The sequence below is a fragment of the Microcaecilia unicolor genome, chromosome 9 (genome assembly GCF_901765095.1).
Source record: "Microcaecilia unicolor chromosome 9, aMicUni1.1, whole genome shotgun sequence".
In the NCBI taxonomy this organism is placed as follows: Eukaryota; Metazoa; Chordata; class Amphibia; order Gymnophiona; family Siphonopidae; genus Microcaecilia; species Microcaecilia unicolor.
In genome coordinates, this window is record NC_044039.1 from 48,509,685 (window position 1) to 48,535,957 (window position 26,273).

General features: G+C 45.0%; 1 protein-coding gene across 1 annotated transcript in view; it reads right to left on the reverse strand.

Moving 5' to 3' along the window:
- LOC115477495 (putative ATP-dependent RNA helicase DDX11-like protein 8) overlaps positions 1–26,273 on the reverse strand; it is a 348,371-nt gene that overhangs the window by 63,416 nt on the left and 258,682 nt on the right. The window contains 2 exon segments of the mRNA XM_030214406.1: positions 11,705–11,817; positions 21,488–21,631. Of these exon segments, the coding sequence (XP_030070266.1) occupies positions 11,705–11,817; positions 21,488–21,631 (257 nt within the window).

A 26,273-nucleotide genomic window follows, 5' to 3' on the forward strand; every position in this document is an offset into this window, starting at 1 on the left:
AGCATTGCCCCCTGTGGCCAGAGAAGCTCAGAACCATTTCAATTCTCCTGGTATATATAAATGATTGCAACCAAAATCCTTCTGTTCCAATTACACTACTTCATGTGCTAGTATCTCCCATTTCTGCCATATAGAGGAAATGCTCCCAATCAGTTGTGCATTATTTTCTGTCTGTATTTAAATAAACCATGAATTGATTCAAAGTGCCATTCATGCACACTTAATATAGTAATTAGATTCTCCTAAAATAGGCTTGTCCAAGTTCCAGTCCTCAAGGACTGCAAATAGGTGTTTTCAGGATATCCCTAATGAATATGCACATTTATTGGGGATACCCTGAAAACGTGTCCACTATATCCATTGTATACAGATCTCTCTCATGAATATTCATTAGGGGCAGGGCTCAACAAACCTCAGGCACCAGGTCTCCAAGGTGCCTAAAAAAACCTGACCTTGAGCCTAGGTTTTGCACCCAAGCCTAAAGCGAAGATACTTACCTGTAGCAGGTATTCTCTGAGGACAGCAGGCTGATTGTTCTCACACATGGGTCGACATCCGCGTTGGCCCTGGAAATAGCAGATTTTTCCCCAGCAAAAATAAGTTTTGCCAGAATCTTCTGGCACGCGAGCAGCGCGCACCGCGCATGCATGGACGACTTCCCACCTGTCACGCAAGCGTGTCCCTTCAGTTAAGTTAAAAAGCAACAAATAAACTAACAACAACTCCAAAGGGGAGGACAGCGGGTTTGTGAGAACAATCAGCCTGCTGTCCTCGGAGAATACCTGCTACATGTGGGGTATCCCTAGCATTCAGGCTCACTCAAAACAATGAACATTGGTCAATTGGGCCTCGTAATGGCGACGACATAACATAGATTGACCTGAAACTATAAACAACTAACTGAGAGTGCAGCCTGAAACAGAACAAAAATGGGTCTAGGGGGATGGAGTTGGATTCTAAACCCCAAACAGATTCTGTAGCACTGACTGCCCAAACCGACTGATCCCCACATGTCTAAGGGGTAATTATAAAGGGGAAAATTACCTGAACAAATTTGGTAGATGGATTATATAGGACCTTTACCTAATTTGCAAGGATGTCAATATGTGTGCACAGCAGTAGATACTTATTTTAGATATGTAATTACATATCCTTGCAGACAACACTATTAAATGCAAAGTGATGCACTTAGGGAGTAGAAATCCAAGGGAGGCGTATGTGTTAGGTGGGGAGAGCCTGATAGACACGGACGGGGAGAGGGATCTTGGGGTGATAGTATCTGAGGACCTGAAGGCGATGAAACAGTGCGACAAGGCGGTGGCCGTAGCGAGAAGGTTGCTAGGCTGTATAGAGAGAGGTGTGACCAGCAGAAGATAGGAGGTTTTAATGCCCCTGTATAAGACGTTGGTGAGGCCCCACCTGGAGTATTGTGTTCAGTTTTGGAGGCCGTACCTTGCGAAGAATGTTAAAAAAATGAAGCAGTGCAAAGAAAAGCTACGAGGATGGTATGGGAGGTGCGTTCCAAGACGTATGAAGAGAGACTTGCTGACCTGAACATGTATACTCTGGAGGAAAGGAGGAACAGGGGTGATATGATACAGACGTTCAATATTTGAAAGGTATTAATCCGCAAACGAATCTTTTCCGGAGATGGGAAGAGGCGGTAGAACGAGAGGACATGAAATGAGATTGAAGGGGGGCAGACTCAGGAAAGATGTCAGGAAGTATTTCTTCACGGAGAGGGTGGTGAACGCTTGGAATGCCCTCCCGCGGGAGGTGGTGGACATGAAAACGGTAAACGGAATTCAAACATGCGTGGGATAGCCATAAAGGAATCCTGTGCAGAAGGAATGGATCCACAGAAGCTTAGCTGAAATTGGGTGGCGGGGGGAAGAGGGGTTGGTGGTTGAGAGGCTAGGATAGGGGAGGGCAGACTTATACGGGGACTGTGCCAGAGCCGGTGATGGGAGGCGGGACTGGTGGTTGGGAGGCGGGAAATACTGCTGGACAGACTTATACGGTCTGTACCCTGAAAAAGACAGGTACAAATCAAGGTAAGGTATACACATATGAGTTTATCGTGGGCAGACTAGATGGACCGTGCAGGTCTTTTTCTGCCGTCATCTACTATGTTACTATGTTACTATGTAAATAAACTTTAGAACTGATAATGTTTCCATTTTGAAGGTTAATTAGTATAACAATATGCCTTAAGTCATAATATAACCTTATCTTGATCCTCCGATCTGGGCAAGAAGAATTAACTTATGTCCCTCCAAGCAAGTGTTATCTTAGAGAATAACTGATCTGTTTATATGCTTTAGTCATAGATCCTAGTAACGATCAGTGTAATCCTTCTTCTTATGGTGACTTTGGGTATGGCTATTACCCCTGGTGGACATTTATGACTCACTGCTGAGAGTCAGGGCAAGCTGATTGGGAGATGGAAGAATCATAGTGAAATCTGACAACAAGATAATTACACATGTTCAGCTTACTAGATGTGTCCTGTGGCAACTATCAAATATGGAAAGGAATCCTGCCACACAAATGAGTTTAATATGACTTGCACAAGTCAGAGACAGACAACACAGCATTGCTGACCCAAAAATGCAGACATTGTTGACATTTACACCACAAATGTGTTATTAAGCACATGTTTACATTCTTCTTGTGTGAACACTACACCTATGAAGACCTGTGTAAATACTGTAGTACCCTCAATTGCCTAGATATAGAATAAAATGAACTTGGTATGATATATTGCAAGGAGCTTTTGGTACAAGTGTAGAGATAACAAATGCTATTGATGCTGAAACTTTAGCCTAAGCAAAATGTATCAGAACTGACATTAATCAGCTTATTATTTTGCAATATGATAAAGTTGTTTTTGATTATACTCAGTTTGCAAGTAGAAATTAATATAGCATAATTTACTACATGCATGTTGTAATATTTATTTGCCCTTATACAAAGGACTAAGGCTCAAGATGACTAACTCTGAACACTTGTGAAGGTGAATTTCACCGGTGAATTCCTTCCATAACTTGATTAATAACTTCAAATACTGCCTTGTGCACTGACCTCTTTTGTTCTGGGCAAATTGTGTAGTTTAATATAACTAAGCAGCAGTGGCGTACCTAGGGTAGTTGACACCCGGGACTGGTCATTTTTTAACACCCCCCTCCAAAATCCAGTACTAGGCATGCCAAGAATACAAAACACTCAGGACCTATAGAGCAATTCTACCATACCATAAGCAGTCACTTCTACGAGTCACACAAGGAAAAGGAAAGCACCTTAAAACCTACAGTGAGCACTAGAACATCAATTCACCTATTGTAAAACGAAATTAGACAGAATAGTACAGATCGTCGATCCTGCACAGTCAATGCCAACTGAAAGCCATGTCTTTTTCACAAACACAGATACACCCTAATCCACTCTAGAATAAGTAATAATAAACTTTCTATTTAGATAAAAATTAAACTGAACCCCCAAGATGCCAGACTCTGCATACAATGCAACACCACAGAAACAGAAAATGTCCCCTAGTACTGTGCAAAATATAAAGACAGCAGATGTAAATTTGAAAAAACTAACAAGTACCAATCACCACTTTACAAATTAACAAATAGAAATAAAAACAAATATAGAAAATATAATAATACCATTTTATTAGACTAATACATTTAGCTTTCAGAGGCCAAAACCTCCGTCCTCAGGTCAATACAGTATAGTGCTGTTACAGTATCCTATCCTGACCTGAGGAAGGGGGGGGGGGGGGGTTGTTCTCTGAAAGTTAGTCAAAATGTATTAAAATTAGTCCAATAAAAAGACTAACTTGTCTACATGTTCTATTATAAACATTTATTAATACAGCTACAATACTACTTTATCCTAAAGCAAAAAAAAAATATATATATATATATTTCATTTACAGTTTGTTGTCTCTGGTTTCTGCTTTCCTCATCTTCTTTTCACTGTCTTCCTTCCATCCAGCATCTGTCTTCGTTCTCTCTCTGCCATCCAGTGTCTGCCCTCTCTGCTGTCCCCTCCATCCAATGTCTGCCCTCTCTCCCTGCCCCTTCCATCCACATCTGCCCTCTATCCCTGCCCCTTCCATCCACCATCTGCCCTCTCTCTCTCCCCCTTCCATTCACTGTCTGCCCTATGCCCCTTCAATCCACCATTTGCCCTCCCTCTCCCATCCGTCCAGGGTCTGCCCTCCCTCTCGCCCCCCCTTCCATCCAGGATCTGTCCCCTCTCTCTGCCCCTTTTTTTCAGCCCCCAGTTCCAGCCCCCTTATCCCACCTGCCCCTAGTTCTAGCCCCAGCCCACATCTCCCACATGCCCCCCCTTTTCAGCCCCACTATCCTACCAGTCCCCAGTTTCAGCCCCAGCCCTTTTCTCCCACCAGTCCCGAGCTTCAGCCCCCAGCCACTTCTCCCTGTCCCCTTTTCAGCCCCCAGTTTCAGCCCCAGTCCTGAGCTTCAGGCCCAGCCACTTCTCCCTGTCTCCTTTTCAGCCCCCAGTCCTCACACAGTTTCAGCCCCTGCCCCTTTTCAGCACCCAGTCCCAGTACTAGCCCCCTTATCCCACCTACCCTCTTTTTCAGCCCCAGCCCCTTTCATCCAAATGCCTTGCATTAGGGCCCCCTTTTTCAGCCCCAGACCCTTTCTCCCACCTGACCCAGGCATGCCCCATTTTCTCACCAGCCCCAGGCATGGCCCCCATTTTCCCTCTTGGCCCCTTCTCAGACCCCAGTTCCAGTCCCCTTCTCCCACCTGAGAACCCACTCCACAGCCCCCCTTTTCCCATCTGAGAGAGCCCCCACCCCACCCCAGTCCCCTTCTCCCATCTGAGAACCCCCTCCCCAGCCCCCCCTTCTCCCATCTGAGAGCCCCCACCTCCCTCCCTCCCCTTCTCCCATCTGTGTCAGTAAAGCAGGCTGTAAAACCAGGTCAGAACAACAAGGTACCCTGTTTCGGCACTGCAAGTGCCTTCTTCAGTAGTCTTCATTGTTTTATCCACAAAATGTACCGGATACAGTCAATAAGGAGGATACGTGCTGGTCTTCAAAAAGACCTTTTTAAAGTCGTAAGGATTCTGATGTGAATGCTGCTTTTGCGCTATGGAAAGCAGCATTCACATCAGAATCCTTACGACTTTAAAAAGGTCTTTTTTAAGACCACCATGCATCCTCCTTAGTGACTCTATCCGGTACGTTTTTGAAGAGCCTAGTTCCGTTCCCACTCCCCTTCCTTGCTCCTGAGAATTTTTGTGGGAATCCATTGTTTTTTGTCCACTCCGGTGGCCTTCCGTTCTCTGACTTTTAGTCTATGACAGCATTTCTGTCCTTGGCTCCTCCTCCGTCTCTAACTTAAATGGGATGGCAGAAGCCATCTCGCTAACAAAACTAGTGAAAGAGACCCTCAGGTGAAGATTTATGTCTCTTTTGAGGTGGGGATCCCATAAGACTTCTCCTTCAAGAAGTAGTGTGGTCCTCCTCTGAGTCTCATGAACAGTCTTACTCAGACTCTTCACCATACTCAGGCCTGGCTAAATGAGTCTGTGCATGTCTCGGCTCAGTGAACCATGTCAAAAACCCGAAGAGCACCGAGGTACAGTCCTACTCTCCAATTCTGGGGAACATTCCTCCCCTGACATGAAAAGCGGTACTGTATGTGTCGATGTAGACACCCTTTGAGGTGCCGACGTTGAGGATCTCTGAACAGGAAAGGGCTGAACCACAGGAAGAACCTGGGGCTGAGCTGCACGAAGAACCTGGGGCTCAGTCACAACTGGTGCAAATGCCCTCAACGCTTGAGCAGTTTGCAGCTGCAGAATCTGCACCAACTCCTTGCCGAGCATGGCACAGAAACTCACATCAAAGGAAGCCATCAGCAAAGGCGGGGGAGCCAGGAGATAGGCAGCCTGAGAAAGCATCAGTGTCAAACTAGTAGTGGGGACCTGGCTGTCTGGAGACTTGCACACCAGCATCTCTTTCAAAGAGGGAGAGCACTACCCCCAGTGCCAATGCTTCTTGGGTACCAGTGATGCTCCTAGCACCATGAGTCGATGAGGACCAATGCTTGTACTCCTTGGGCTTTCCCCGAAGCTCAGCATCACGGTCCTTCAGTGCCGACGAGGAAAACATTGAACCCGTACATGTCCTCAGTCCCGGGGCCTACTCTCAGTGCCCAATGTTGAGAGAGGTGAAGACCTTCTCGATGCTGGTGCACTCCCAGTGGATGCTGAAATCTTGGCAGCCATCAAGGCCAATGTTTCTGATGCCGATGACAACAGGTCCTCAAAGAGCCAAAACATTTCTTTTGCCGTGCCCTCTGTGTCCTCAACTGCATTTCTAAACAGAGAGAACAAGAGTTAGGCTCATTGTCAGGCCCAAGACATCCAATGTATCAACAGTGCAGATCCATCACAGAAATCAGCCAATTACATTGGGCGCACCTCCTGAAACCATTGGGCTCACCTCTTGAAGCCATTGGGGAACTTGGAGGACTTCTGGGACATCAAGAAAAGAATCGCAACCAATTTAAACTCCTCTTTTGGTTCGGGGCAGCGCTCAAATTGAGGTTTGTGCTCCGACCTAAATGGGCTTAGTGGCTCGTGAAAATTTTAAAAACTAGCTAATATAAAGGGGAAAAGAAGAATAAAAAATAATAACCCAAAAAAGCAAAAATACCCACGTGGGAAGGCACCGTGAAAGAGAAAGATACATGCAGTGTGAGAACACAAAACATGTCCTCCTTGATCTGTGGGGAAAAATGAGACTGAGGTACCCGTGCTCATGCGACGGGCAAGAAGGCGCCAGCGAATGCACAGTGGGACACTACTAGAAAATTCTCAGTCTTGCTAGCCAGCATCCGCACCGGGCTCCATTGGATGACATCACCCAGCTGTGAAAATACGAAGGCCTTCTTCTCCTATGAGAATCTTGGTTCCTCTTTCCTATGTGTACTGCATGATATCTGGTACTTACAAATGGGGATAGTGTGTCAAATGTGCGAGTGGGTGCCCACCTGGGCAGCAGTGACCAAACAGTTTGGTTTGATATAACAGCTGAAGTTGGGGACAGCCACTCAAAACAAAGTCCTAGACTTCAAGCATGCTGACTTTAGTAAAATGGGGGAATACCTGAGGAAGGAGCTGATGGGCTGGGGGAACATACGAGAAGTGGAAGGGCAGTGGTCCATGCTGAAAGAAGCTATAAATATGGCCACAAACCTTTATGTAAGGAGAGTACATAAAAGCAAGAGAAAAAGGAAACTGATATGGTTCTCCAAGCAAGTGGCTGAGAAAATAAAGGTTAAAGAGTTGGTGTTTATGAAATACAGAAAAACTCAAGAAAAGGAACATGGAGAGGAATACCGGATGAAACTGAAAGAAGCCAAGAGAGGGATACATCTGGCGAAAGTGCAAGCGGAAGAACAAATGGCTAGAAATGCAAAGAGGGGTGACAAAAATTTCTTCAGGTATATTAGTGAAAGGAGGAAGACTAAAAATGGAATTGTGAGACTGAAAGATGCTGCAAAACCGCTATGTGGATAATGATGAAGGAAAAGCAAATTTGCTAAACGAATACTTTTGTTCTGTTTTCACTGAAGAAAATCCTGGAGAAGGACTTCGATTGACTGACAAAAGTACATATGAGAATGGAGCAGATATAGCATCGTTCATGAAAGCGAGTGTGTATAAACAACTTCAAAATCTAAAGGTGGACAAAGCCATGGGACCGGACGGGATCCACCCCAGGATATTGAGGGAGCTCAGAGAAGTTCTGGCGGGTCCTCTTAAAGATTTGTTTAATAAATCCTTGGAGATGGGAGAGGTTCCGTGGGATTGGAAAACAGCGGATGTGGCCCCTCTTCACAAAAGTTGTGATAGGGAAGAAGCTGGAAACTACAGGCCGGTAAGCCTCACTTCGGTTATTGGAAAAGTAATGGAAACGATGTTCAATGAAATGATAGTGAATTTCCTGGAAGCCAATAAGTTGCAAGATCCGAGACAACATGGTTTTACCAAAGGTAACGTGCCAAACGAATCTCACTGAATTCTTTGACTGGGTGACCAGAGAACTGAATCAGGAACATGCTATAGATGTAATCTACTTAGATTTCAGCAAAGCTTTTGACACAGTTCCCCACAGGAGGCTCTTGAATAAACTTGACAGGCTGAAGATGTGACCCAACGTGGTGAACTGGATTAGGAACTGGTTGTCGGACAGACGCCAGAGGGTGGTAGTAAATGGAATTCACTCGGATGAGGAAAAGGTGAGTAGTAGAGTTCCTCAGGGATCAGTGCTGGAGCAGATTCTGTTCAATATACTTGTGAGTGACATTGCCGAAGGGTTAGAAGGTAAAGTTTGCCTTTTTGCAGATGACACCAAGATTTGTAACAGAGTGGATACCCCGGAGGGAATGGAGAACATGAAAAAAGATCTGCAGAAGCTAGAAGAATGGTCTAATGTTTGGCAATTAAAATTCAATGTGAAGAAATGCAAAGTGATGCCCTTAGGGAGTAGAAATCCACAGGAGACATATGTGCTAGGCGGTGAGAGTCTGATATCAACAGACGGGGAGAGGGATCTTGGGGTGATAGTATCTGAGGATCTGAAGGCGACGAAACAGTGTGACAAGGTGGTGGCCGTAGCCAGAAGGTTGCTAGGCTGTATAGACAGAAGTGCGGCCAGCAGAAGAAAGGAGGTGTTGATGCCCCTGTACAAGTCGTTGGTGAGGCCCCACCTGGAGTATTGTGTTCAGTTTTGGAGGCCGTATCTTGCTAAGGATGTAAAAAAAAATTGAAGCTGTGCAAAGAAAAGCTACAAAAATTATATGGAATTTGTGTTACAAAACGTATGAGGAGAGACTTGCTGACCTGAACATGTCTACCCTGGAGGAAAAGAGAAACAGGGGTGATATGATACAGACGTTCAAATATTTGAAAGGTATTAATCTGCAAATGAACCTGTTCCGGAAATGGGAAAGCGGTAGAACTAGAGGACATGAAATGAGGTTGAAGGGGTAGACTCAAGAAAAATGTCAGGAAGTATTTTTTCACGGAGAGAGTGGTGGATACTTGAAATGCTCTCCCACGGGAGGTGCTGGAGATGAAAACAGTAACGGAATTCAAAAATGCGTAGGATAAACATAAAGGAATCCTGTTCAGAAGGAATAGATCCTCAGAAGCTTAGTGGAGATTGGGTGGCAGCATCGGTGGTTGGGAGGCGGGGCTAGTACTGGGCAGACTTCTACAGTGTGTGCCCTGAAAATGGTAGATACAAATCAAGGTCAGGTATACATATAAAGTAGCGCATATGAGTTTATCTTGTTGGGCAGACTGGATGGACTGTACAGGTCTTTTTCTACTGTCACCTGCTATTTGCTATGTACTATTATTTCTTTTGGTGTTGGCTTGAGTAAGTTTTTACCTTATGATGTTTCCTAAAATCTATTTCTAGTTTACTTGTCAAAGTGTAATCTTTGATTGTATAATTTTAAATGCAAATACAATTTTTTTTTTAAAAAGGACACTACAGAGGGCACTATGCACTACATCCAACTTTCTTGCTTCACTGCTTTCTGGAATACAACATGATTACCTGACAACAGAACTGACTTTTCCATTAATGCAGCTATAAGACATCACTCCTAAGACCATAAAACCTTTGAAGAAAGGACGCTAATGAATGATCATTGCATTTATGTTGTCTATTGAAGCTGCATTCACTTTGCTGTGTTTCATCAGTCATAATTATAGACATGATGTTATGAGCTTGACGTTCATTTACGTTTCTGATTTACTACTGTTATATTTATCTGCTAATATAGTTAGTGTTAATGTTTACATGTATTAGTGTTTCACCTGTTCACATATTTGATTCAATTCATTTATTGTTGCATTAGCTTTGTATTCAATAGCCATTGTGTCATTTGGTTTTAGCATATACGATAATGAACTAGTTAATTTTTAAGATGATAGGTGCTCCATTGTTGCTTCTTTCACCTTAAAAGGGTAGGGATTGTCAGAGTTTAATGTGTATCACAGACCTTTGTCTGACCAAGCCAGATTCCAAGGCCTGCAACATCACATAGATTCTCTGTGCTAAAGACTGTTACCATACCCTACCCTGCATCACACAAGGGTAATGAATGTGACCTTGATGGAACAGTATGTTCAGTGACTCATCTAAGAATTAGCCTAGAAGAATGAAGGAGACCTTGAAGCAGGAGAATTCCACCCTATTTTGAAATATCTGTGGCAGGATTTATATGATTGGCAGGTTTCTGTCAACAACTACACCTAACCAATATCAATCTATGCTGCTTTCATGACTTGAAAAATATGACTGATAAGAAATCGAATATAGGGCCATGCAGGGACTCAGCACATCAGTCGATCTCTGAGATTCATCTCCGGGTGCCAGCTCTTAAAGCACACCTGTACCACCTGTTTTACCTTGCCTCTACTGACATCTTCAAGTCATATTGTTTTAAGTTCTGTGATCACTTAAACAGCCCGGTATAGTTAGTTCGCTAATTGCAGGTAGGGAGTACATACTGAAACCGTCTGAAACCCATTCAGTTTCCTTAGCCATAGGTTATATTAGAAATTAAATGTAACTATAAACAAATCTTCCTTCAGATGTCACTTTTTTTAAAATTTTATAAATAAACCATTATCTATTATAGAATTCTCATAGTCAGTAGGTTTCATTATCAGTAAATAAGAGATTAGTGAACTTATTTATCTATTTATCTATTAATACATTTGTACCCCGCGCTTTCCCACTCAAGGCAGGTTCAATGTGGCTTACATAATAATAATATGGATTACAGAGAATTGATAAAGAGAAAATAAGTTAATTAAAGCAGAATAATAAAAGAGATAGGTAGGTAAAGATGGGCAAGGGTGAAGGGAGTAGGAGAGGTATGAGCAAGGTGTAGTTGAGCATAGGAGGAGGAGTAGAGGAGGCGGGAGGGGGGATGAGATACGGGAAAAGCATAGGGAAATTTGGTGAGAGATGTAGTCTGGGGACCTATTTTTGGTGTATCCAATTTCTAGATGTGATGTTTTCTTATCCCTCACAACAAACTATGGAAAACACTCATATCCCCAGCATTCTTCCATTTCAAGTATTTAGCACCAAGATTCAAGGCATCTCAGTATTGGAGTCTTTATAGAGGAATAAAGTCAGCTCTGAGCTTTTTTGATCTGTCTCCATCTGCTGGCAAGGGGACATAACCACTTGTCTCCACTGGTTTGGCATGGATAAGGAAGAGAGGTTGTAGAACATAAGCTGTTGAGGCAACATAGGGCCCTACTTCAGTAGAGTGGAGGAGTGGCCTAGTGGTTAGGGTGGTGGACTTTGGTCCTGGGGAACTGAGGAACTGAGTTTGATTCCCACTTCAGGCACAGGCAGCTCCTTGTGACTCTGGGCAAGTCACTTAACCCTCCATTGCCCCATGTAAGCCACATTGAGCCTGCCATGAGTGGGAAAGCGCGGGGTACAAATGTAACAAAAATAAAAATAAATTAAGGGTCCCATACAATTGGACAGGAGACATCAGCAGCCATTCTCCTTCAAATGGCAATGATGCAGATTACCATCACCAACTTTTTTGAGTAATCGGGTAGACAAACCTATCTAGGTCTAATAAAAAGTAGGAGACTCTAAACTCACCGGCTGCATGGTGCCTCCAGCAATTATAACAGAACGACATTCCTTCACCACCTCAGTAAAGTGCACTGCTGGATTAAGCAACAGGAATTTCAGAGTGCTTTGGCCCACGGTACCTGGGTGGGTAGGTGGATGGGTGGGAGAATTCCAAACAAGAAACAGAGAAAAAGATAGACAGACAAGAGAAGGTCAACACAAGAGTTAGATGCAGCCCACAGTCCTGCATTAGGCTGTATTCTTATTTCTAAGCAAACTAAAAGGAGTATTAGCTAACAATAGTTTTGAAACTGAGGCTCCCTCAGTGACAACACAGTTTAGCTTTCACTATTGGCTCAGTCTTGGCTCCAATCGTGTGTCCCCTCCATGTCTGCCTGAATTGACATTTTTGCTGCATGGAACAACTGTTAGCTGATTCTTTTGGTAAGTCATCATTTCCCTCCCCTATTTATTTATGCTTTACATCTTCTTTTACACATTGCATGTCATGCACTTGGGGCCCCTTTTACTAAGCGGTGGTAAGCTCAACACGGGCTTACTGCTTGCTAAACAGGAAGTACAGCCAGGCTACGGCAGCAGCCCAGCGGTACTTCCCAACCTAACGCACTGTCATATCCAGCGCTACAAAAATATATCTCTCAGAGAGGTGGTGGTACAAAAAAAACCCCACAAACCACCTAAATGTGTTCAGGGAAACTGGTTAGGAAATACTGACTGTATCAGAGACAGACAAGGTGTTACAGGATTCTTATTAAATATATTTATTTTTGTAGTGCCAGGGTGTACCCAGAGGGAATCAGGCAGTGCCACAAATTGCCCGGTTACCGCCGTGTTAGCACGGAGCCCTTACTGCCAAACTCAATGGGTGGTGGAAAGGGCTCCCCCCGAAATGGCTGCGCGGCAAGTGCTTTCCTTCCCACACAGCCATTTCCTGCAGGAAAAAAAGACTTCCCTTTTACCCACTGTGGTAAAAGGGGGCCTCAGCGCAAGTGAAAAACAAGTCCCAATGCCAGCAAGGGCCCCCTTTTGCTGCAGCATGGTAAAAGGGGCTCTTGGCTTTTTAAATTCCACCACGGTCACGCTGTATAGTGAAGATACATACCTGTAGCAGGTATTCTCCGAGGACAGCAGGCTGATTGTTCTCACGATTGGGTCGTCATCCGCGACGGCCCAGAAGACCGGCAAATCTCTAAGCAAACAAAAACTTTCTAGAACGCACCGGCGCGAGGGCAGAGCGAACCACGCATGCGTGAACGTCTTCCCGCCCAAGGCGCGAGCGTGCCCTCCTCAATTTAATAAAAAGCAAAAACTAGAACAACTCCAAAGGGGAGGAGGGTAGGTTTGTGAGAACAATCAGCCTGCTGTCCTCGGAGAATACCTGCTACAGGTATGTAATTTCACTTTCTCCGAGGACAAGCAGGCTGCTTGTTCTCATGATTGGGGTATCCCTAGCACCCAGGCTCACTCAAAACAATGAACATTGGTCAATTGGGCCTCGCAATGGCACGGACATAACATACATTGACCTGAAAAGAAACACAACTAAGTGAAAGGGCAGCCTGGAACAGAACAAAATGGGCCTAGGAGGGTGGAGTTGGATTCTAAACCCCGAACAGATTCTGCAGCACCGACTGCCCAAATCGACTGTCGCGTCGGGTATCCTGCTGAAGGCAGTAGTGAGATGTGAATGTATGGACAGATGACCACGTTGCAGCCTTGCAAATCTCTTCAATGGAAGCTGACTTTAAGTGAGCCACTGACGCAGCCATAGCTCTGACATTGTGAGCCGTGACATGGCCCTGTAGAGTCAACCCAGCTTGGGCATAAGTGAAGGAAATGCAATCTGCTAGCTAATTGGAGATTGTGCGTTTTCCCGATGGCGACTCCCCTCCTGTTGGGATCGAAAGAAACAAACAATTGGGCAGACTGTCTGTAGGGCTTTGTCCGCTCCACGTAAAAGGCCAATGCTCTCTTGCAGTCCAAAGTGTGCAACTTGCCTTCACCAGGGCGGGTATGAGGACAGGGAAAAAATGTTAACAAGGCAATTGACTGGTTAAAATGGAACTCCGACACCACCTTCAGTAAGAACTTAGGGTGAGTGCGGAGGACTACTCTGTTATGATGAAACTTGATATAAGGTGCATGCACTATCAGGGCTTGGAGCTCACTGACTCTACGAGCTGAAGTAACAGCCACCAAGAAAATTACCTTCCAGGTCAAGTATTTCAGATGGCAGGAGGAATTCAGTGGCTCAAAAGGAGCTTTCATCAGCTGGGTGAGAACGACATTGAGATCCCATGACACTGGTGGAGGTTTGACAGGGATTACTGAGACCAAGTCAGCACGGCTTTTGTGTGGGGAAATCTTGCCCGACCAATTTACTTCAATTCTTTGAAGGAGTAAACAAACATGTGGACAAAGGGGAACCGGTTGATATTGTGTATCTGGATTTTCAAAAGGCGTTTGACAAGTTACCTCATGAAAGGCTACAGAGGAAATTGGAGGGTCATGGGATAGGAGGAAATGTCCTATTGTGGATTAAAAACTGGTTGAAGGATAGGAAACAGAGAGTGGGGTTAAATGGGCAGTATTCACAATGGAGAAGGGTAGTTAGTGGGGTTCCTCAGGGGTCTGTGCTAGGACCGCTGCTTTTTAATATATTTATAAATGATTTAGAGATGGGAGTAACTAGCAAGGTAATTAAATTTGCTGATGACACAAAGTTATTCAAAGTTGTTAAATCGCGACAGGATTGTGAAAAATTACAAGAGGACCTTACAAGACTGGGAGACTGGGCAGCTAAATGGCAGATGACGTTTAATGTGAGCAAGTGCAAGGTGATGCATGTGGGAAAAAGAACCCGAATTATAGCTACGTCATGCAAGGTTCCACGTTAGGAGTTATGGACCAAGAAAGGGATCTGGGTGTTGTCGTCGATAATACACTGAAACCTTCTGCTCAGTGTGCTGCTGCGGCTAGGAAAGCAAATAGAATGTTGGGTATTATTAGGAAAGGTATGGAAAACAGGTGTGAGGATGTTATAATGCCGTTGTATCGCTCCATGGTGCGACCGCACCTTGAGTATTGTGTTCAATTCTGGTCGCCGCATCTGAAGAAAGATATAGTAGAATTGGAAAAGGTGCAGCGAAGGGCGACTAAAATGATAGCGGGGATGGGACGACTTCCCTATGAAGAAAGATTAAGGAGGCTAGGGCTTTTCAGCTTGGAGAAGAGACGGCTGAGGGGAGACATGATAGAGGTATATAAAATAATGAGTGGAGTGGAACAGGTGGATGTGAAGCATCTATTCACGCTTTCCGAAAATACTAGGGCTAGGGGGCATGCGATGAAACTACAGTGCAGCAAATTTAAAACAAATCGGAGAAAATTTTTCTTCACCCAACGTATAATTAAAATCTGGAATTCGTTGCCAGAGAAAGTGGTGAAGGCGGTTAGCTTAGCAGAGTTTAAAAAAAGGTTGGACGGTTTCCTAAAGGACAAGTCCATAAACCGCTACTAAATTGACTTGGGAAAAATCCACAATTCCAGGAATAATATGTATAGAATGTTTGTACGTTTGGGAAGCTTGCCAGGTGCCCTTGGCCTGGATTGGCCGCTGTCGTGGACAGGATGCTGGGCTTGATGGACCCTTGGTCTTTTCCCAGTATGGCATTACTTATGTACTTATGTAGGGGGCTTTGACAAAAGCAAACCTTTCATGAAGCGAACTAAAGGCTGTCCAGAGATAGGCTTACCCTCAACACGTTGATGATAAGCACTAATTGCACTAAGGTGAACTCTTATGGAGTTGGTCTTGAGACCAGACTCTGATAAGTGTAGAAGGTATTCAAGCAGGGTCTGTGTAGGACAAGAAAAAGGATCTAGGGCCTTGCTGTCACACCAGACGGCAAACCTCCTCCATTTGAAAGAATAACACTTTTTCATGGAACCTTTTCTGGAAGCAAGCAAGACTCGGGAGACACCCTCTGAAAGACACAAGGAGGCAACTTCTAAGCTCTCAACATCCAGGCCGTGAGAGCCAGAGACTGGAGTTGGGATGTAGAAGCGACTCCTCGTTCTGGGTGATGAGGGTCAGAAAACAGTCCAATCTCCAGGGTTCTTCGGAGGACAACTCCAGAAGAGGAAACCAGATCTGACAAGGCCAGAAGGGAGCAACCAGAATCATTGTTCCACGGTCTTGCTTGAGTTTCAGCAAAGTCTTCCCTACCAGAGGTATGGGAGGATACACATACAGAAGGCCTGTCCCCCCACCAATGCAGGAGAAAAGCATCTGACGTTAGTCTGTCGTGGGCCTGAAGTCTGGAACAGAATTGAGGGACTTTGTGATTGATCTGAGTGGCAAAATGATCCACCGAGGGGGGGGCCCCACGCTCGGAAGATCTTATGGACAATGCCCATGTTGAGCGACCACTCGTGAGGTTGCATGACCCTGCTCAACCTGTCGGCCAGACTGTTGTTTATGCCTGCCAGATACATGGCTTGGAGAAACATGCCGTGACGGCATGCCCAAAGCCATATCCAAACGGCTTCCTGACACAGAGGACGAGATCTGGTGCCCCTCTGCTTGTTGGTGTAATACATAGCAACCTGATTGTCTGTCTGAATCAAAATGATGTGGTTGGACAGCCGGTCTCAGAAAGCCATTAGAGCATTCCAGATTGCTCGTAATTCCAGGAGGTTGATCTGAAGACCCTTTTCCTGAAAGGATCAAGCTCCTTGAGTGTTAAGTCCATCTACATGAGCCCCCCACCCCAGGAGGGATGCATCCGTCATCAGCACTTTTTGTGGCTGAGGAATTTGGAATGGATGTTCCAAGGTCAAATTGGAGCGAATGGTCCACCACTGAAGGGAACTGGAAAAGTTGGTGGAGAGATGGATCACATCCTCTAGATCCCCTCTGGCCGGGCACCACTGGGAAGCTAGAGTCCATTGAGCTGATCTCATATGTAGGCGTGCCATGGGAGTTACGTGAATTGTGAAAGCCATGTGTCCTAAGAGTCTCAACATCTGCCGAGCTGTGATCTGTTGAGACGCTCGAGCCATGGCCACTAGGGCCATGAGATTGTCTAGCCTTGCCTGGGGAAGATAAGCTTGAGACGTTCGTGTGTCCAACAGAGCTCCAATGAACTCCAATTTTTGAACCGGGACAAGATGGGACTTGGGATAATTGATCACGAAGCCCAGAAGTTCTAGCACTCGAATAGTCATCCACATGGACTGTAGAGCGCCTGCCTCCGAGGTGCTCTTCACCAGCCAATCGTCGAGATAAGGAAACACATGCACTCCCAGTCTGCGTAGCGATGCTGCGACAACTGCCAAGCACTTTGTAAAGACCCTGGGCGCAGATGCTAGACCAAAGGGTAGTACACAGTACTGAAAATGCTGAGTTCCCAGTCGAAATCGGAGGTACTTCCTGTGACTTGGGAGCACCGAGATGTGAGTATAGGTGTCCTTTAAGTCTAGAGAGCATAGCCAATCGTTTTCCTGAATCATGGGAAGAAGGGTGCCCAGGGAAAACATCCTGAACTTTTCTCGGACTAGGAATTTGTTCAGGGCCCTTAGGTCCAGGATGGGACGCATCCCCTCTGTTTTCTTTTGCACAAGGAAGTACCTGGAATAGAATCCCAGCCCTTCTTGCCCTGGTGAAACGGGTTCGAACGCATTGGCCTTTAGAAGGGTGGAGAGTTCCTGTACAAGTACCTGCCTGTGCTGGGAGCTCTAAGAATGAGCTCCCAGTGGGCAATTTGGAGGTTTGGATATCAGATTGAGGGTGTATCCTAACCAGACTATTTGAAGAACCCACCTGTCGGAGGTTATGAGAGGCCACCTTTGGTGAAAATATATCAACCTCCCTCCCACCGGCAAGCCGTCCGGCATGGACACTTTTTCTGAGGCTATGCTGCACTGGAGCCAGTCAAAAGCTCGTCCCTTGCTTTTGCTGGGGAGCCGAAGGACTTAAGCGCACAACGTTGATGGGAACGAGCGCGCTGGGACTGAGCCTGGACAGGCTGCCGAGAAGCAGAAGTGTACCTACGCCTATTATAGGAATAGGGAGCACTCCTCTTCCATCCAAAAAACCTCCTAGATGAGGCGGTGGTAGCAGAAGACGCCCGGCGGGAGACAGAATCCATAGCATCATGATGCTTCTTGATCTGATCGACCATATCCTCTACTTTTTCGCCAAAAAGGTTATCCCCCCGGCAAGGAACATCCGCCATTCACTGCTGGGTCTTATGATCTAGGTCAGAGACGCGCAACCATAAGAGTCTGCGCATCACTATACCTTGAGCAACTACTCGGGATGCCACATCAAAAGTGTCGAAAGTACCCCTGGCCAGGAATTTGCGATACGCCTTCTGCTGCCTGACCACCTGGTGAAAAGGTTCGGCCAGCTCCGGAGAAAGTGCTTCGACCAAACTGGTCAGTTGCCTCACCGAGTTCCGCAAGTGGATGCTCGTGTAAAGCTGGTATATTTGAATCTTGGCTGTGAGCACAGCGGCCTCATACGTCTTTCTCCAAAAAGAATCCAAGGTCCTAGACTCTCTGCCTGGGGGCGCCGAGGCATAATCCCTAGTACTCTTGGCTCTTCTGAGAGCAGAATCCACCACCATGGAATCGTGAGGTAGTTGAGACTTCACCATTACCGGTTCTCCATGGACTCTGTACTGGGACTCAGCTTTTCTGGGGACCACTGGATTAGAGAGAGGGAACGTCCAGTTTCGCATAAGAATTTCCCTGAGTGTGTTATGCAAGGGAACTGTTGCAACCTCTGTAGGTGGAGAAGGATAATCCAAGACCTCGAGCATCTCGGCCCTGGGCTCATCCGCAACCTCCATAGGGAAGGGAATATCCTTAGACATTTCCCGAACAAAGGAGAAAAAAGAAAGACTCTCAGGCGGAGACATCCTTCTTTCAATTGGCGGAGTAGGATCAGAGGGGACCCCATATGACTCTTCTTCAGAAAAGTATCTGGGATCTTCCTCTTCCTCCCAGGAGCGCTCATCATCAGTATCGGACAAAAGCTCTCTAAGAGCAGCCCAAACCAGAGACTGTCTCGACGTCGAGGAACGACGACCTTGAGGGGGATGTCAAGAAGTTGACCCCTGCCTGGACTGCGGCGAAGCTTCCTCCGCCGCCGCCGGAGAATCAACCCAGGTGGCAGCCGACGCCAATGCCGCAAGCGGCACCGAGGACAGGGACCTCACCACAGGCGAAGGACCAGATGCCGCTTCAACAGACGATGCAGAAGGTGCAAGCACCCCTGGCACCGAGGTAGACAGGCGCAGCAATCCCTCCAGAAGCTCTGGAAGAAGGGCCTTGATGCGCTCGTCGAGAGCTTCCATCGGAAAAGGCTGAGGGGCCGGCGCAGGACTTGGTGACAGAATCTGAGGGGGCTCGAGAGCCGGTACCAGGCTGCCAGAAGACCGACACATCAGCACCTCCTGTATAGAGGGTGAGGTGTCCTCTCAGTGCCGACGCTTCTCGGGTGCCGAATCCCTTGGTTCCCCAGAGCTCTCGGTACTGCGCATGGAAGGAGATCGATGACGGTGCTTCTTAGCCTACCGAAGAGGAGGACTTGGAATCCTCACGCCTTCTCAGGGCGGGGTCCAATGAAGGTCGATCCCAGGGACCCTGCATAGCAGTAGGTCTCGAGACAGGTGGAGACCCACTCGATGCCTTGCTGCTCCCAGTGCAATATGGTCATTCGGCAGCCATTACCTGCGCTCTCGAAGTCGATGCTTCCCTTGACGTCGACGCCGCAGACCTCGGTACCGATGCTGATGTCGAAGGATCAGACCGATCCGCAAAAAGTTTTTTCCGTTGAGCCTCCAGAGACACTTGGATCCATTTTTTCATTAAAGAGCCCAGCTTACAAGCAGCTGGCAAATGATTGGGCCCAAGGCACTGGAGACACCATGCGTGGGGGTCGGTACCCAAGATGATCCGGTTGCAACGAGTACAACGCTTGAAGCCGCTGGGTGTCCTCGATGACATGGACGGAAAAACGGCGGCTGCGAAATTAAATGATGCAATTGCGCCAATTAAAAAGGCACAAAAAAGGAAAATAAAACCCGTCTGAGCCGCCTAAAAGGCGGCCGTGACGAAAAAAGAAGGAAACTTGAACTTTAGTGGAAAAAACTAAAGAAATAAAGGGAAAATTAAATTTTTTTTTTTTTAAATTCTGTGAAAACACAAAAATGAATAAGAAAAAATAAGAAAAAGGGAAGCGGTAACACTAGAAGAAGTCTCCTCGGCCAAAAATGAACACAGCGGAACACCGTGTCACTCCAGACACCAATGAAAAAGAACTGAGGGCACGCTCGCGCCGTGGGAAGCCGTTCGCGCGGTTCGCTCTGCCCGCTCACCGGTGCGTTCTAGAAAGTTTTTGTTTGCTTAGAGATTTGCCAGTCTCCTGGACCGTCGCGGACAACGACCCAATCGTGAGAACAAGCAGCCTGCTTGTCCTCAGAGAATCTGGATTGTTTGTATATTTTGCTCACATTCTTTCAATTTATTAGTGCTTAGTATATTTTGGGCAGCCATTGTAACTAGTGCTTGTTAGAGCTCTCTTTTTTCTAAAATGTTTTTTAAACCATTTTTTACAAAATGTTCCTGGTCCCTCATCTGTATACATTAGTTGCTGTTATATATTTTTCATCTTATTTTTTAATCCCTATCTCAGATCTGAGATAAATATTTTATGTAGCAGTCTCGTTTTTATTTTTATTTCTGTTGCCCCATTAGCAATATGTTTATAGTCGCCATGTCAGTACCTTCTGGTGATTTAATTTCTGTCTTATACAGACGCTGTTGTATTGGATTGTTCAGCTCCAGTGTATTTGATTTACTGTTGTTGGCTGATATGTTCTATATATGTGTTAAATATCCCTTTTTAGACGTGAAAACTTTTACTGTTTATTCATTGTACATGTCACCTACATCCTGACTTATTAACAAGTATATTTATATAATTCTATATGATAAATATTTATATATGGGAATAATTTATTATTATTTTCTATATATACTTGTATGTTTTTACCTGCATACCCATTTTGTAATTTTTTCATGTTCATTTCTTTTTTATTTATATTAACTGCCTGCTTTATATATAATGTTATATATAACATACATAGTATTTAAAATAATATATATATATATATATATATATATATATATATAGTATTTTAAATCAGTTTTATTATATTTTTGATTTGTATGTTTATATTTTTTAGTGTTAATATAATTGACTCCTGAAGCAGGCACATTGTGTACCGAAACGCAGACTGTCGAGTCCTTTTTCGACTGCTTTTAATAAACCACTGGTTTGGAACTTCAATAGTGTACCCCCTTCCTTTGTTTTTATTGCTGTATCCAGATTAAATGCCAGAACCAACATTTAAGTTAAGTCAGACATTGTGTCAGCCGAACTTGACTCAGTAATTGTTAATAATATAAGACCTCTGCATTGTAATTTACCACAGTCTGTTTCAAAGACAAGAGTATGCTTTCTGCCAATGGGAAAGGCTCGGGCAAATTTATGATGATAAGCTCTTATGAGAAAAGATGCTTATGTACTCAATCTGCATTCTGTTATTTCTAGAGGAAAGCTATATTTCATTTACATTCCAATATTAAATGTATATGTCCTTATTTTACTTGGGTATGTCTTTTCTATATCTGTCTGAGAAGGGTCCTATAAAAACCTCATGCCAAGTCTTGTTTCAGCGCTCAAAGTATCCTTTCTTGTCTCAGTGAGTTCAGTACCTTGTCTGTTGAGGATCACTCTCCCATCCTGATTTGCACTGGTCAGAGCAGAAAGAAATCCTTCAATTTGCATCAGAGGAGATGCCATGCGAAGTTGTCCAGTTTCCTCAGTTTCCTCTAGCAGGTTCTCAAGTGTGAGAGCAGCTTAGGAATGGCAGAGGCAAAAAAGAGAACTAAGAAAAATTCTGTCACTCATTACTCTACCAAAGAGCATATCACCAACAACATTATATGCCAAATACAAAGTTAAGAAAACAAGCAGTCAAATACAGTGGTGGAAATAAGTATTTGATCCCTTGCTGATTTTGTAAGTTTGCCCACTGACAAAGACATGAGCAGCCCATAATTGAAGGGTAGGTTATTGGTAACAGTGAGAGATAGCACATCACAAATTAAATCCGGAAAATCACATTGTGGAAAGTATATGAATTTATTTGCATTCTGCAGAGGGAAATAAGTATTTGATCCCCCACCAACCAGTAAGAGATCTGGCCCCTACAGACCAGGTAGATGCTCCAAATCAACTCGTTACCTGCATGACAGACAGCTGTCGGCAATGGTCACCTGTATGAAAGACACCTGTCCACAGACTCAGTGAATCAGTCAGACTCTAACCTCTACAAAATGGCCAAGAGCAAGGAGCTGTCTAAGGATGTCAGGGACAAGATCATACACCTGCACAAGGCTGGAATGGGCTACAAAACCATCAGTAAGACGCTGGGCGAGAAGGAGACAACTGTTGGTGCCATAGTAAGAAAATGGAAGAAGTACAAAATGACTGTCAATCGACAAAGATCTGGGGCTCCACGCAAAATCTCACCTCGTGGGGTATCCTTGATCATGAGGAAGGTTAGAAATCAGCCTACAACTACAAGGGGGGAACTTGTCAATGATCTCAAGGCAGCTGGGACCACTGTCACCACGAAAACCATTGGTAACACATTACGACATAACGGATTGCAATCCTGCAGTGCCCGCAAGGTCCCCCTGCTCCGGAAGGCACATGTGACGGCCCGTCTGAAGTTTGCCAGTGAACACCTGGATGATGCCGAGAGTGATTGGGAGAAGGTGCTGTGGTCAGATGAGACAAAAATTGAGCTCTTTGGCATGAACTCAACTCGCCGTGTTTGGAGGAAGAGAAATGCTGCCTATGACCCAAAGAACACCGTCCCCACTGTCAAGCATGGAGGTGGAAATGTTATGTTTTGGGGGTGTTTCTCTGCTAAGGGCACAGGACTACTTCACCGCATCAATGGGAGAATGGATGGGGCCATGTACCGTACAATTCTGAGTGACAACCTCCTTCCCTCCGCCAGGGCCTTAAAAATGGGTCGTGGCTGGGTCTTCCAGCACGACAATGACCCAAAACATACAGCCAAGGCAACAAAGGAGTGGCTCAGGAAGAAGCACATTAGGGTCATGGAGTGGCCTAGCCAGTCACCAGACCTTAATCCCATTGAAAACTTATGGAGGGAGCTGAAGCTGCGAGTTGCCAAGCGACAGCCCAGAACTCTTAATGATTTAGAGATGATCTGCAAAGAGGAGTGGACCAAAATTCCTCCTGACATGTGTGCAAACCTCATCATCAACTACAGAAGACGTCTGACCGCTGTGCTTGCCAACAAGGGTTTTGCCACCAAGTATTAGGTCTTGTTTGCCAGAGGGATTAAATACTTATTTCCCTCTGCAGAATGCAAATAAATTCATATACTTTCCACAATGTGATTTTCCGGATTTAATTTGTGATGTGCTATCTCTCACTGTTACCAATAACCTACCCTTCAATTATGGGCTGCTCATGTCTTTGTCAGTGGGCAAACTTACAAAATCAGCAAGGGATCAAATACTTATTTCCACCACTGTATCTCTCTACAGACCTTCTGATGCAGACCCTGCAGGAAGCAAATCAATCTCAGATCCTGAATTACAGTAATTTTCAGAGAGCACTTACACTTCTTTCTTCCTTGAAAGCTAAAGAAGAGGCAAAGTCCAAATGGAGGGGTCCTTTTACTAAGCTGCAGTAAAAGGGGGCCTGCACTAGCATCAGCGCATGTTTTTAATGTACACTGAGGCCCCCTTTTACCGCAGTGGGTAAAAGGCTTTTTTTTTTTTTTTTAAGAAATGGCCATGCGGTAAATGATATAAAACAAAAAGTGAGGAGAATGGATGAGGATACGAACACTTGTATATTTATTCACTTAAAAATTAAAAATTAAAAAATAACAATGTACATGAAAATGACCCGACACGGCCGTGTTTCGGCCAAAAGGCCTGCCTCAGGGGTCTTTGCAACCTTGGTAGATGTAACTCGGAATGTGTACTCCAAGGGAACTAACGAGACACAATCCTCTTAGGTCTCCTCTCTTCAAAAAGGTATATATAAAATATATATTAAAAGGCAAAACGAACTTGTAATACTCCTCTCCGAAGAGATGTCTACAATTGTGAAATATATTGAAAAGCGGTCTAAAACCAAGACATTTTGAGCTAGACATGTTTTTATAACGAATAAGGCACAAAATGATGCCCTAAACAACCAGATGACTACTGGAAGGAATCAGGGGTGACCTCCCCTTACACCCCCAGTGGTTACTAACCCCCTTCCCACTCACAAAAAATGTGATTTAAAACATTACTTGCCAGCCTCAGATGTAATACTCAGGTCCATTAGAACAGCATGCAGGTCCCTGGAGTAGTCTAGTGGTGGGTGCAGTGCACTGCAGACAGGTGGACCCAGGCCCATACCTCCCCCTACCTGTTACACTTGTGGAGGAACGTGTGAGCCCTCCAAAACTCACCAGAAACCCACTGTACCCACATATAGGTGCCCCCTTCACCCGTAAGGGCTATAGTAGTGGTGTACAGTTGGGTGTACTATTGGGCGTTTTGGGGGGCACAGCAGATAAGGGAGGAACGGTGAGATGTGTAACTGGGAGCATTTTATAAAGTCCAATGAAGTGCCCCCTTGGGTGCCCTATTGCTTTCCTGGTATGTCGGGGACCAGCTTACTAAAAATGCTGGCTCCTCCTACATTCCAATGGCTTGATTTTGTGCATTTTACACTTGGACATTTTTTTTTTTAAATGGACCAAAAAATAAAATGTCCAAATCAAAAAACCTTGTTCAAAACAGTATTTTCGGAAAAAAAAAAAGACAGACATTTTTCTTTTTGAAAATGACCTTTTTTCCCCATATTCAGATTTCGGACGTTTTTTGCAAAACATCCAAAGTCGGACTTAGATGTCATATCGAAAATGCCCCTCCGTTCATATGATTTGGCAAGGTACTAAAATACAGAAATTCTGGGAAAATATTCTCACCTATAGGGATCATTTTAGAAGGGCTGCACAACAGCTAGCTATAAGTGCAAACAGCAATATTTACGCTGTTTACAGGGTACGGAATGGGTAGTTTTTATATACAACTAACTACAAATACAAACACGCTTTCCCATGTTACAAATATCTGCTGCCAGTCAGGGGTACATGTCCCCTAGCAGAGAGGGTGAAGAACAGTTATTTGGGTAGCGGAGATATTCAGTGCCACTTTCCAGATAGTGTTAATCACTCAAGCAGTATCTGGATATTCAGCTGCAGTTACTATCTGGTACTGCCTCTGAATATCCCCAAATTTTTTTTTTTGGTTGCAGCAGTTGGCATTTAAAACAACCATCGTGGGCTGATTATTGGGGGGCTAATATTTTGGAAACTATGCCTACAGTAAATCTGAATATTATAGTACAGAGGTGCTTCTCAACCTTTAAATTTCATGGCGCACACTGATCCCTATCTTAGGTTTGATCTCCTTACATTTTGCCCATAATAACTAGTATCCTGCACAGCTTGTTATTCTAATCTTTCACCAGCAGCAAGTGGGGTAGATTTGGAGGGTAGGGGCATTTTGAGGATATGGAAGGGTAAGGAATTCCACCTTTTAAACTGTCTTGCCCTTCTATCTAATTGCTATATTTCTCTCTAAGGCCCTTGTTTTTAAAGCATCTAAACGTGTAAAAGGCAGCATTTAAACATCTGGAGAAACCCAGACATTTAAATGCCATTTTAGAACATGGGCATTATAGACAGCTGGAAGCCAAGTATGACCAGATGGCAATAGGGTGTTGGGAGGGCAGAGAGAGAGAGTGGTCTGAGCTGGACAAGACAGATGTGCATTCCCTATTTCAAACAGGGAATGAACGTATGCAATGGAAATCCCAAATACTGGAATCTAGACATACTCCAAAGCAGATTTAAGTGGCTGCTTAAAGGGCAGTGGTAAATCCCTACGTTTAGGTCCTGCAATGCCAAAGCTTCTCTCCATCCTCCCCCCCTCCAGAAAAAAGCACATCCTAGCATAGAGGCACACCGATTCCATCACAGGAACCCCTTCCCACCAGCACCGAGACAGCCCTGTTCCATCACAAGGCTACCCCCCCCCCAAAGCACTTAGATACCCCTGGACTTCCCCTTAGCAGGGAAAATCCCATGTGGGCACAAGCCCCACATGTGGCAACCTTTCCTACATCCATATATGGGGAAAATGGCCATATAGAGAAGCTTGACTTCCTAGCAGTAATATTGTGATATAACTGCTAAAGACCTTTGTGGCCATTTTAATGGGCAGGAGGACACAGGGCGGGAATAATTGGGCATTCCTCCTGCCCCACTAGTCACCAGGGATCCTGTGAAGTCCGGGGAGTGGGCCTGTGGGATGGGAAGGCTGCCACTTGGGTTTGTGCCCACACATAGGGACATCTCGGAGCTGGCGGGGGGAGGCTCTGTACTCTTGC